At 38.7% G+C, this 12,599-nt stretch overlaps 1 protein-coding gene across 1 annotated transcript in view; it reads left to right on the forward strand.

Moving 5' to 3' along the window:
• Window positions 1–12,599, forward strand: part of LOC137049459 (thyrotropin-releasing hormone-degrading ectoenzyme-like) — a 164,880-nt gene that overhangs the window by 118,928 nt on the left and 33,353 nt on the right. The window contains exons 10-12 of the mRNA XM_067427978.1: window positions 3,749–3,837; window positions 5,122–5,255; window positions 5,424–5,479. Of these exons, the coding sequence (XP_067284079.1) occupies window positions 3,749–3,837; window positions 5,122–5,255; window positions 5,424–5,479 (279 nt within the window). The remainder of the gene's footprint in view (window positions 1–3,748; window positions 3,838–5,121; window positions 5,256–5,423; window positions 5,480–12,599) is intronic.

Raw genomic sequence — 12,599 nt, forward strand, 5'->3', positions numbered from 1 at the left:
GTGAGTCTTCAAAACATAAATGAACACAATAGCTTAAGTTCAACACAAACTCCAGCCTATGTGGACATCCATGGAAGGTTTCAAATGGAGGCACTTGTATATTTTTTTTCTTCTCCTTAGTGCGGCAGATGTTGGATAACAGTGTTTTGAGGATTTACAGTATCACACATGTTGAGCCCCCAGTGACTCATTATGGACTGCAAAAGCCAGCAGTCCCTGAACAGAGCCTGAGATATCATCACACCCGCACAGAGAGACACTGAGAGACAGAGAGACTGAGAACTCAAAACACCACACGAGCAGAGAGAGAGAGAGAGAGAGAGAGAGAGAGAGAGAGAGAGAGAGAGAGAGAGAGAGAGAGAGAGAGAGAGAGAGAGAGAGAGAGAGAGAGAGAGAGAGAGAGAGAGAGAGAGAGAGAGAGAGAGAGAGAGAGAGAGAGAGAGAGAGAGAGAGAGAGAGAGAGAGGTCATTTTAAATGTAGACACATCCAGACAGAGATGTTACTCTTTTAAAATGGTGATTTAGTGCTGAAGGCTTAGGTATTTCTCAGTCGTTTATTTATAATTATAAATTGTCTGAATCTTAAATTTTTAATTTTTGAATACTTACCAAAAAACGTCGGAACATAGCAACCACTTGAAAGACCTTAGCAAACATATAACACCCAGGCATTGTGGCAGAAAATCCTAAAAAGTCCTAAATATTATTTATTTTTGCCGATATGCACTCATTTAGTATTTCTTCAAAATGGATACCTTTTTAAATTCTGTTTCGGCCATATTATAAGTGTCACATGTCTCATTGTGCATTACAACTCTTCTTGACCATGGTAAAATCACTGTAATGCACTGCCTCTTGTGGTTTGCTGCATTTATTGATTTATTATTGTCCATTAAAGGGGTAGTTCACCCAAAAACGAAAATGTGATGTTTATCTGCTTAACCCCAGTACATCCAACATGTTTGTTTCTTCAGTAGAACACAAATGAAGATTTTTAACTCCAACAGTTGCTGTGTGCCAGTCATATAATGATATGATATCAATATCCACGTTCTGGCTGAGCGTGTTATCGACCTTACCGGAAGTGAAGCATGTTCCAGGCTGTTGGATATAGCGTTGTATTTGAGGTTAAAAAAAAATATATAAATATGGCTCGATTTCTCACACAAACGGATCGTTTTGTGTCATAAGATATCAATGTGTCGTCATGAGCCACAGGGCTTTTTGTGCATGTTGTCTAAGCATATTTTTTTTTGCTCTCATATAATTGTTACCCATATACATCCATTATATGACCTACACACAGCAACAGTTGGAGGTAAAAAACAAGAGATTTTCCTTTTTGGTGAACTATCCCTTTAAGAGCAAGTGAATCATATCTGCAACTGCAGACAACAAACATGAGTTTGTTCCATAATCATACGATGGCCACACGTCTCTTCTCACACACACTTTACCCGTCTGCCGCAGAGACGGAAATCTTCATCCGTACTTTAGCTAAAGCTTGAGGCCATAACACAAAGATCCTGAGGGATGTAAATAACGATGATGATGACAGATGCTTCCATAAATGAACATAAACACGAGCCACCAAATTACCAGCCTGTGGAGAACTTTAATTTTCTTTTGCTTTCTTCTCTTGTTCCATCCCACTGATGAACACAGTTTTATGTAAATGTATCAGTGTGTGATTTCATTTGAGCACACACAGATGCTTCTATTATCACTGGAATTCATAAGTATTGTTATCAGCGCTCATCTACGGCAGAATCTCTCTCTATAGTCTCCTTACAAACATATGCGTTTAAATACTGTTCCCCAGCAGGCTTCATATTGCTTCATCTTATGCATAATATCTTCTCAACTGTGCTATAGTTATATCCTCTGCGATATAAACTTTCATCCCATGCAGCATCGCTAGCGTCTGCTGTTTACAGCTGTTTCTGCTTCCCCTATAAAAGCACTTATAATGCATGTATGGTCTCATGAATAATCATAACCCTATACATTATAATAATTATGTTAATTAGTTTACACTTTCAGGTGTATCAAGGAATCTGCAAATATTATAATGCATTTTAACTTACTTTTATTTATGAATATACATAATGCATTGTAACGTACATTATTAATACCCTCATAATTGCATTATACATAAAGGCTTTTAGTAAACTGTTGCTATATTGTTTTATTATAGTTTTCAGTGAGCCTTTTCACAAACCCCTCATTGAGGCTTATTCAGACTTAATTAACACATTAAATAACATAAATCATCTTCCTGAATGAATGGAGGTGAGTCACAGCAGCCTGAAACGGATTTTGTCCATTCCTGTCAGTTTTCCAACGAACACAAATCCTTAATGATCCAACCCTTTCCCCACAGCCGAGACTGACATCATGAAATAATCCAAGCTGCTCTTCTCATTTCGGATGACTAAATGTTGACATTTATGAAGAATATGCGTTGCGTGCCTGCGCAAAGTTCACTGTCACAATGCTAGGCTGTTGTGATGGTTGCCAGGAAGTTGCCATGTGGTTGTCAGGGTGTTCTGTGTCACCTTAGCTTTTAATAATAAGATGTGATATGCAATTTAAAAGACATTCATTAACATATTTTCATGAAAACACCATTAAGCAAGGTTTTATCGTTTCTTATCAGACTCGAATGGGGCTTAAGGCACAACTTAGTTTTTTAATATGATGGCTATATTATAAATATGGTGATCATCCAACTTGATAATGATATCGACCGTTTGAATATAACCATGAATTGTCAACAAATGGAAAAGCCAGAAAGATTAAACATTATTGTGCCTTAAGCCTCAACAGAAGGGACGTATTTTCCCTAAATACCATACCATACATTCCTCAGTTATTAACAGTCTGTTCATTTTAAACAAAACTGACGATCATTAAAAAGACATTCATCTCAAAGTATATTTGGTCATTTTTTAAATGACTATATAACATCTGTAAACAGATTAAATAGCAATAGAACATTAAACCTTTTGTACAGAAGTGATGAACAGCCGGATTTCCCAGTGCACGCGTGAACCTATAAAATGTTCTCTCAGCCCAGAAAATAGTTTGGAGCGTGTTCAAATGATTTAATCTCACTTACATTACTCATAATGTTACAGTATGTATTGCTTCGGTCAGCTCTGCCGCACTCTTGTTGTCTGGGGTAATTTACGTTGGCAGAAAGCAGACCTCCTCCACCTGTGTGTCAGCCATTTTGACAGATTGAAAGAGGGGCGGCCATCCAGTGTGACAGCTGTCAGGCAGGGTTGGACTGGATGTGCTCTCATACCTCATGATGTTCATACACACACAATCGCACATGAAAGCACAAACTCACAGATGAATAGACATCAAAACGAGGTGGCGACACAGAACATGACAACGATCGGGTGACGAGTGATACACAGCTGTGTGTGTGTGTGACAGAGAGAGAGATAGAGAGAGAAAGCAAAGCACTCTGGGAAAGAATGAAATGTGATTTCTTTGAGCTTTGACACTGCCGGGCTTTCTTTGAGCTTCACAATCATCTCCTGATTTTGTAACTGCCCGCTGGTGTTGAGACAGAGAGGATATCGCTCAAATATATTCCACAATCCCATTAAATCGCGGGCGTCCATACGTGTCAGATTATGCGCGTCATACAGTATGTGTCTGCGGCAGTGACATTTAAACCCCTGAGATCAAACAGATGCGTTCATCTTTTATTTCTCTCTTTGTCTCATTTCAGCTTTCAGTGGCAAATCCCGCTGACGCTCGCAGTGGGAAACTCCAGTCACATATCAACTGACACCATCATCTGGGTCGCCAACAAAACAGGTACCAATTATACACAGCGCTTTTATTGGACACACACAGCCATTTTATTCTAATGAGGATTTTCCTTCATTATGATGTCAGGACAGTGTAGTATGCCTTATGCCTTCCCAAAAACTGTCAGAATGAATTTTAATTAATAAGAAGAAATTAAAAATGTGCTCATCATAAAAGAGGTGTATTTATATAAGTTTGAGTTAATTTTTTAATGCGTTTTTAGACCTGATATAAAAATTGAAGTCCCTGTCAGCCAGTGACAGATACCAAAGACTTATTATTTGATTTGATTTCCTCATTAAATTTGATGAATTCAGTTCTCAAGACATGCATTCATGCAAATTCCTTTTTACCAAACACTTCAGTATTCTTCTGTGATTCCCACACTGTCGCAGCACCACACGTCCACCATCATTACATGCCATTCTTTTCCTTTCCTTTGGGAGAACGAGGCTGATTTTCTTTGGACGGAGCCGCAGAAAGTCAAATTCCAAGAGCCAGAATTGAATTTGCTCTGCGAGCGATCCGTGTGGCTCAGAGCTGAAATTTCCCCTGATTATGGGACCTTTTAACAGCCTCCATTTTCGGCTCACATGCCCTCACCAGAGCTACAATGCAGATGACACGGAGTCGGAGACAATGACTCTTGAAGGAAACACAGACTGTTACACAGAGACCCCATTTATATGCATTAACTCACCGCACGACTCTTACAATCTGTCCGCTGATGGTTGGATGCTTCCTGGATCACGATACACTGCAGATCCATTGAGTCCATGAGAGCTCAAAAAGCACTTACCCAGGCCATTTGTTACCCATGAAAAAGCACAAGGTCTGGCTGCAACATTACAGGATGAGAACGTGACAAACACATTAGATTACAGATGTTGTACATGCAAAACGCTGAAAGCATCATTTATTTTCTTCATGTATATTTCTATTCAGGTCTGCTTTTATGTGTTCATTCCAAAGATGATAAATGAGCCGACAGTTAAAACAATGATATCCATAAAAAGCTTTGCAAGTTTACTGTCAGGTAGAATATATCGGTCCATATGATCAATATTCATTGGAAATGTAGTCAGTTTAATTATTAGTTTCATATAGGCTACATTTTATTTATTTTATTTGTATTGAATTATTCTGAACTTCCTGTTATGTGAATATATTCACACATCTGTCTGTGAGGGTTTCATTTAGTGCCGTATGTTTCTGTTTGTAAACGTTTGAGTTGAGCTACAGTGACTATCAGAGCTGTCATTAAACGCTTGTTTCGTGTTCTTTTTTTAGAGACGCACAGAGTGGGTCACATGGGCGGTGAGACGTGGTTGCTGGGCAACATCAATCAAACGGGCTACTTCAGAGTGAACTACGACCTCCACAACTGGAGACTTCTCATTCAACAACTGATGACAAACCCAACGGTACATCACCCACAATCCCTTTCTTCATCCTCTGTCAGTCTTTCTGACTCCTCATGTTTTATCCAAAGTGTTTCTTTTAAGCCCTCCTCTGTCATAATCCTTCTTTATTTCCTCGTTCTCCTCTTCACTCCTGCTGCATTCTTAATGTCTGAGCCGTTCTCTCTGCAGATCATCTCCGTGGGCAACAGGGCCGGTCTGATCGATGACGTCTTCAACTTGGCGAGGTAAGTTCTGTTTGTTACACGGCCCCTCTGGAAACATTCAGAGTCATTCAGAGAATCTGATACATTTAACAGTCTTCACATCCCTGCAGAGATCCCTGGACTATTCAGGATAAATAATTATTGTTTAAAAGATTAAATTACCACTTTTACAAATCTAGACCTGCATCTGAGTTTTTTTCTTCTATTTATATAAAAAAAGATAACTTTTAATAATAATACGCTTCATTTTTTGGATGATACTCATTTCTAAAACCTGATTTTCCTAATGAGCATAATAATGATGCATAATAAGCATCAAAGAACAGACAGGGCTTGTAGCGAAAGTTACAGATCAGTGCAAATGGATCTTCATCTTCCTGGAATTTCAAAAGATTACATCATGACTGACAGATATGTATGGAAGTGTTGCAAGACACAAAGACATTCATTTACATGCACGTTAATGCACATTCATGTATTAACATTCATCTCGGTCGATCTGCTGGTCAGCCGAGACATTGTTTTAGACATTGTTTTAAAGGGATCCCCTGGTGTTGAGACTTGTATGGCTTAATATAACATAAATGATGTCTCTTACTGAATTATGTAGTAGAAAACCCATGAAAGATCTACGTTATTTTAAAAATCGATTTTATATTTGGACCATGGGCGGCGCCATTTTGTTTGCGTTCTAGGTTGATGACGTAGAGTGGTTGAACTCCTCAATCAGCTGGCATTACCCGTAGCTATTTTTACCACAACGCAACTCGAAAATTGTTTCAGAGTTAAACAAAACCAATGAATTCCTTTGTAATTATACTTAAACACACTCAAACATACATGTGCACACAAACTCACCTACACAAGTCACAAACAGATCGGCGGCGCGCACACGACAGGCTCTGTCTCAATCGAGATGTTGGGCTGCTCAGTCTCCACGACAGGGGCTGAATCTGAAATCGACCCTATAGCCTTAAATAGGGCATTATTTGAAGGGACGGACATTTGTAGTGTTGTCCGACACCATAGTGCATGTTCGAGTGCAGTCATTCAGTCTCACGTTCCAGCGCAATAACGAGTAAAGCCGATTTACAAACAGCTGTCCGACTTCACGCACTCAAACATACATGTGCACACAAACTCTCTCTCTCACACAGACTCACACACACCCCAACAGATCGGCGCGAACACACACACACACACACACACACACACACACACACACACACACACACACACACACACACACACACACCCCAACAGATCGGCGCGAACACACACACACCCCAACAGATCGGCGCGAACACACACACACACACGCACGCACTGCGCGCGCATACATAACCCTCAATCTATTCCCTGTGTTGATATCCTGTTCAACACATCCTGTTCCCTAGATAGACTGTTGATAGTAGATTAACTATAATGCCTAATGTGACCAGCAGAGGGAAATATCTAGGTAGGACGATGGGATAAAGTAACGTGAGGAAGAGAGGCAGGATGTTTTGGTGATGATGCATGCGATTGAGACAGAGCAGTCAGGTGTGTGTGTGCGCGCCCGCCGATCTGTTTGTGACTTGTGTAGGTGAGTTTGTGTGCACATGTATGTTTGAGTGTGTTTTAAGTACAATTACAAAGCAATTCATTTGTTTTGTTTAACTCTGAAACAATTTTCGAGTTGCGTTGTGGTAAAAATAGCAACGGGTAACGCCAGCTGATTGAGGAGTTCAACCACTCTACGTCATCAACCTAGAACGCAAACAAAATGGCGCCGCCTATGGTCCAAATATAAAATCGATTTTTTAAATAACGTAGATCTTTCATGGGTTTTCTACCACATAATTCAGTAAGAGACATCATTTATGTTATATTAAGCCATACAAGTCTCAACACCATGGGATCCCTTTAAAAGAACCGTCCATATATATATATATATATATATATATATATATATATATATATATATATATATATATATATATATATATATATATATATATATATATATATATATATATATATATATATATATATATATATATATATAAAGCATTTGTTTCACATCAACAATTTACAAGCTCATCAAAATAGCATCACGTAGGAATGATGTAGGAATGAGTAGTATGCTAAATCTCAATGATATTCAGCTGCAGTGGACCTGTAAGTAATCAATATCAGAGAATTAGCCAATGAGCAGCAGATTCCTGGCCTGACAAACCAGACCCACATCAAGATGTTTGGTCTGGAAATTCACCAATGACAGGGCTCAATCTGAGGGGCGGGATAAACGGTTGTATTTCAAACTCCCTCTAAACGCAATAGGATAGCGCTACCACCAACCAGAGCAACGAAGGTGAAACAGAGCTTGTTGATAGATTAAACATTCGCCGTATCCGGTCGGCTAAACTCTGAACACATTTTCCCTTTTTAAGAATGACCTCAGTGCCGTCCTTTGTTCTTTTCTCAGAGAAAAGCTTAACTCCAAGTCTTCCAGAGTCGCGGTCAGAGCTGATTCGAAAGACCGCCGCCGTTCGCCAGTTTCTGTGTTTACTAGAAGCACGCAAACGCAACTCGGCCGTTGTCATTATGGCCCCGCCCACCGACTCTATACACGATGTGATTGGCTCGACAAGAGTTAGGGGAATACAGCTCAGAAGGGTATTGAGAGTTGCTAGATGACACTCGCGGGCAGATTAAATTTGCTGCCGCTAGGGTGCGTCTAGATTTCTAGGCTAGCAGATTCTGTTGATTTGTAACAAGTCTTTAATTATTATTAAAAAATTCTTTATTGGAATACTGTGTAAAAAGAAAATCATGATTCATCCACTAGGTGTTATTTAAAAAAAAAGATTTATGGAAAACTATATGTTAATGTTTATTCATGGTGCCATGTAATATATATATATATATATATATATATATATATATATATATATATATATATATATATATATATATATATATATATATATATATATACTGTACAGGCCAATTAAAAGATTGGTCACTTTACTATTTGTAATGTTTTGAAAGAAGTTTCTTTTGCTCATCAAGCCTGCATTTATTTGATCAAAAATACAGAAATTTGTTTAATATTGTGATATATTATTACAATTTAAAATAATTGGTTTTCAATTTATTATACTTTAAATGATCATTTATTTCTGTGATGCAAAGCTAAATGTTCAGTATCATTCCTCCAGTCTTCAGTGTCACATGATCCTTAAAAAATCATTCGAATATGATGATTCATTTTCAAAGTTGGAAACAGTTCTGATGCTTAATATTTTTTCATAACCGGTGATACTTTTTTTATAATACTTTGATGAGTAAAAAGTAAAAAAAAAAAAAAAAAAAAAAAAGAAGCAAATGTTTTAAATGTAGAAATATTTTGTAACAACAATATACACTACTGGTCAGTAATTTGGGGTCAGTCTTTTTTTTCTTTCTTTTTTTTAAATAAATAATTTTTTTTCAGCAAGGATGTGTTAAATTGATTAAAAAATGATAGTAAAGGAGATTTATAATATTTGAAAATGTTTTTATTTTGAATAATTGCAGTTCTTTTGAACCTTTTATTTATCAAATATATTAGGCAGCCGATCTGTTTCCAACACTCATAATAAATCAGAATATTAGAATGATTTCTGAAGGATCATGTGATAGACTGGATGTCACATGTGACACTGAAGACTGGAGTAACGATCCTGAAAATTCAGCTTTGCATCACAGACATCATCAGACCTAAATCTCAAAGTTAACACCCATTTTTATTCTAAAAGGATCTTGATAAAGCCGTCCATCACAATAGAAAGAACAGTCGGATCAACTACAGCTGGACCTTTATTGCTGACAGATGCTGCTCTGTACCGTACTGTACGCTTGATCTTCTTTTCCCCTTTAGCCGGAAGGCGGTATTGAAAAAAAGCCTTTAGCTCATCAAGGCAAAACCTGCGGTGAGACTACTGAGCCGTTACTGCGAGAGTGGATAATAAGAAAGCGAGGGAAAACCTCTGTTTCCCCGCCTTTCCACTGCTGTCTCATTGTGTAGATCCCTCAGAGCTTAATCATTAGCTAGAAACTCACATATTGTCCTTTAATGTGAGACGAGGAAAGACAGAATGGTGAAGGTAGATGGAAAAAACAGAGATTATCACGCCACAGGCGGCCAAGCTGCTATTAGTCTCTTCAGCAATGACTGCTCTCCCTAAGGTCCTCTCTGTTCGACACAAACTCACTCATTCTGCTTAATGAAGGAAATATTCAGTCGCTGTCAGCTACTGTAGATGCTACAAACCCACTGATTCCTTTCTCAAGCCAAATCAGTGTTGGAGTATCACTGGTGGACTTTCTTAGACATTGAATCTAGGTGCTGCTTTGTGCAGATTGTGAAATTCATTCACTTTGGACAGTCATTTTTATTCTCCCGCCAAACTAAATGAGGAAGCTGCCAGATGCTCTGCTAGCATTAGCACCGCTGTTCATCATTTTGAAACGACAGGCTCATCTGCCGGCGCTGTGCGGCTCATGTTGAGTTAGACGAGGCTTTAACAGGCATGTGGAGATTTGTGATTTTGACCAAAGATGTTTCCTAACCATGACGGCTCAGTCAAGTGACGACAAACCCGCAGGGAAACTGGCATCTATTGTCAATACATTGAGCCGAGAAGGGAAACCTGTTCCTCCTGCGTTTGTAGTACGTCATGTTCATTTAGCCGGTTTATTTGACTCGGCCTTGTTTAGCGCACAGCTTGATAATTGAAACTTTAAAGCACTGAAGGCAAATCCTTTTGTTCCTGATTTCAGTCTGGTTTGTACATATTGTTTGTCTCAGCTTTTGTTTGCAGCTGCTCTTAATAAAAAGAAGCGGATGTTAGCAGGATGTCTAATTCAACCTCAGGGCTCAGATCTGTCGAGGAGGTTATTGGCTCTTATGTTCTCAAGAAGCGAAAATGCCAACCTGCGTATTAAAAATGGCACAATGTGTAAAATGTCTCATTTCTCTGTAAATTACTGGGATGACAAAGAGCATTCATTTGACTGAGGAAACTGAATGGGCGCCGCTGCCTCGAGCGGTGTTACCTAATGAAATGCCCCGGTGCTCATATGGGAGTCACTCACACAGATCAATACTGCCTCACAAAGCCAATGAATTACTGGATCAATTGAGAAGAAAGATGGTGTTACTGAAGTCTAGTGGGAGACTGAAGATCATATTTAATTTGCATTGTTAATGGATGAACATAATTGGGTTAATTGCATAGCTTTTGCATCTTCGATAAATCCTTCTTTAAAGCGCAGAGTTATTAAGTTGTTCTCTGGAGCAACAGTTTACCGAGGCTTTGGACTGAAAAGTCCAAACATGTTTGGATCATATTTCAGTCTCTGTCAAAACGAATTAAATCAAGTTTATAATATAATATAATATAATATAATATAATATAATATAATATAATATAATATAATATAATATAATATAATATAATATAATATAATATAATATAATATAATATAATATAATATAATATAATATAATACAATGATTAAGGATTTTAACATACTTGCTTAAAAATAATACAGGTGTTGGGGTGCACTTAGACAACAAAGGATTGAGGCTCCAAATGCAGATAAGCTAATGGAAAATAACCACAAAAAAGAGGCACTAGAAAATGTGGAAATCAGAACTGTGCAAACTCGATAAACAAGGACAAAACCCAACAAGTTAACACTGCAAACACTACCGCTGCATCCGAAATCACACACTGAGTAGTATATGTTTTATATAGTCTGAATATGTATGAATAAAGTATGGGTAGTCAACCATGCTGTTACTCTCACGTGACCTGCCCGGGTCATTTGCGTCGCTTCACTGTTATTCATAAATCCTCTCCCGTGTCCTCATGGGATAGTAAAGTGTCCATCGAAAGTACACTTTAGAATCTCACCAGAAGTAGTAGGTCATCTGGGGACTTTTTGGGTACTGTGAACTCAAACATACTACTCTGAAAATGTCATTTAAGGGGGGTTCCTTCACATGCTGTTTCATGCATACTGAGCTTTTTACACCGTTAAAGACTTGGATTCCCATCCTAAACATTGACAAAGTTTCAAAAACTAAGTTGGACGTTTGATGGAGTATTTCTGTGTCAAAAGAAATTTTCGGAGAGTTTTTTTTCCGAGTATGGGTCCGCTTGACGTCAACAGGGCGGAATGTCCTTGTATGGGCGGTATGGGCTCTTCTCCCAGAAGGGTGTGCGCACGCGTGACTAGAGCGGAAGAGCCAATGACGCCCATAAACGCTGTTCTCACTGCTGTCACAGGAATTCCCGAAATCAAAATAGTACCAAAGAAGTGTGTTTTTGATGGAGCGGTCCCAACGATAAAAGTTCCCAGTCTTGCTATTCCAAGGTTGTTCAGTTGCCAGATCTTGTATGAAACGGCGACTCATACAATCGAAACATTGCACAAATTTCAAACCCTTTGTGGCCTCGACCTGGCAACCTAGTTGCGCTGTTGATATCTGCGCTAACGGTTACTCCATTGTTGTTCTCTGTATAACGTTACACTAGTCTGACGTGCAAAACCGTTTTGCTTGCTACGGCTAAGGTTTAGTCGCATGCAATAGTCTATAAACCGAATCATGTCCTCATAAACTACGACTAAACACACATACATGTTGACAAGCCACTAAATACAATACCACAGAGACGAATGTCCTGCTGTTGCTGCTTCTCCTGTTCAATTTATTTCAGCCTCCGGATCTGATTCTGGATCATATCTGTATTAGTTGAATCTGATAGATTGCCATGGTTTATTAGGGTAACGTTTTCTTTTCCACGCTTTCTGCAACAGCTGCGCGCGCTCGTGATTCTTTAGCTCCATCCGCTCGTTTTTTTTCAGAAAGACTCTGTACAGCCTATCTTTCTTTTATACATATAATAAAACTAAAGACTTTTCGGAGATATTGATGGATGCAATACTACTCTATAGGTACTCAAGATTGACATGAGATTGACTGAAACTCAATTGTTGTTCTGGTGGCGATTGTCCTATAACGCCTTCCAGTTACTGCCCTCTGGCAGGGTATTATCTCGTGGGCTCTGCGTAGCCTCCGTTTGTGGTAGAGTGATTCAAGGGATGG

Source organism: Pseudorasbora parva, chromosome 20 (assembly GCF_024679245.1).
Source record: "Pseudorasbora parva isolate DD20220531a chromosome 20, ASM2467924v1, whole genome shotgun sequence".
NCBI classification, from domain to species: domain Eukaryota; kingdom Metazoa; phylum Chordata; class Actinopteri; order Cypriniformes; family Gobionidae; genus Pseudorasbora; species Pseudorasbora parva.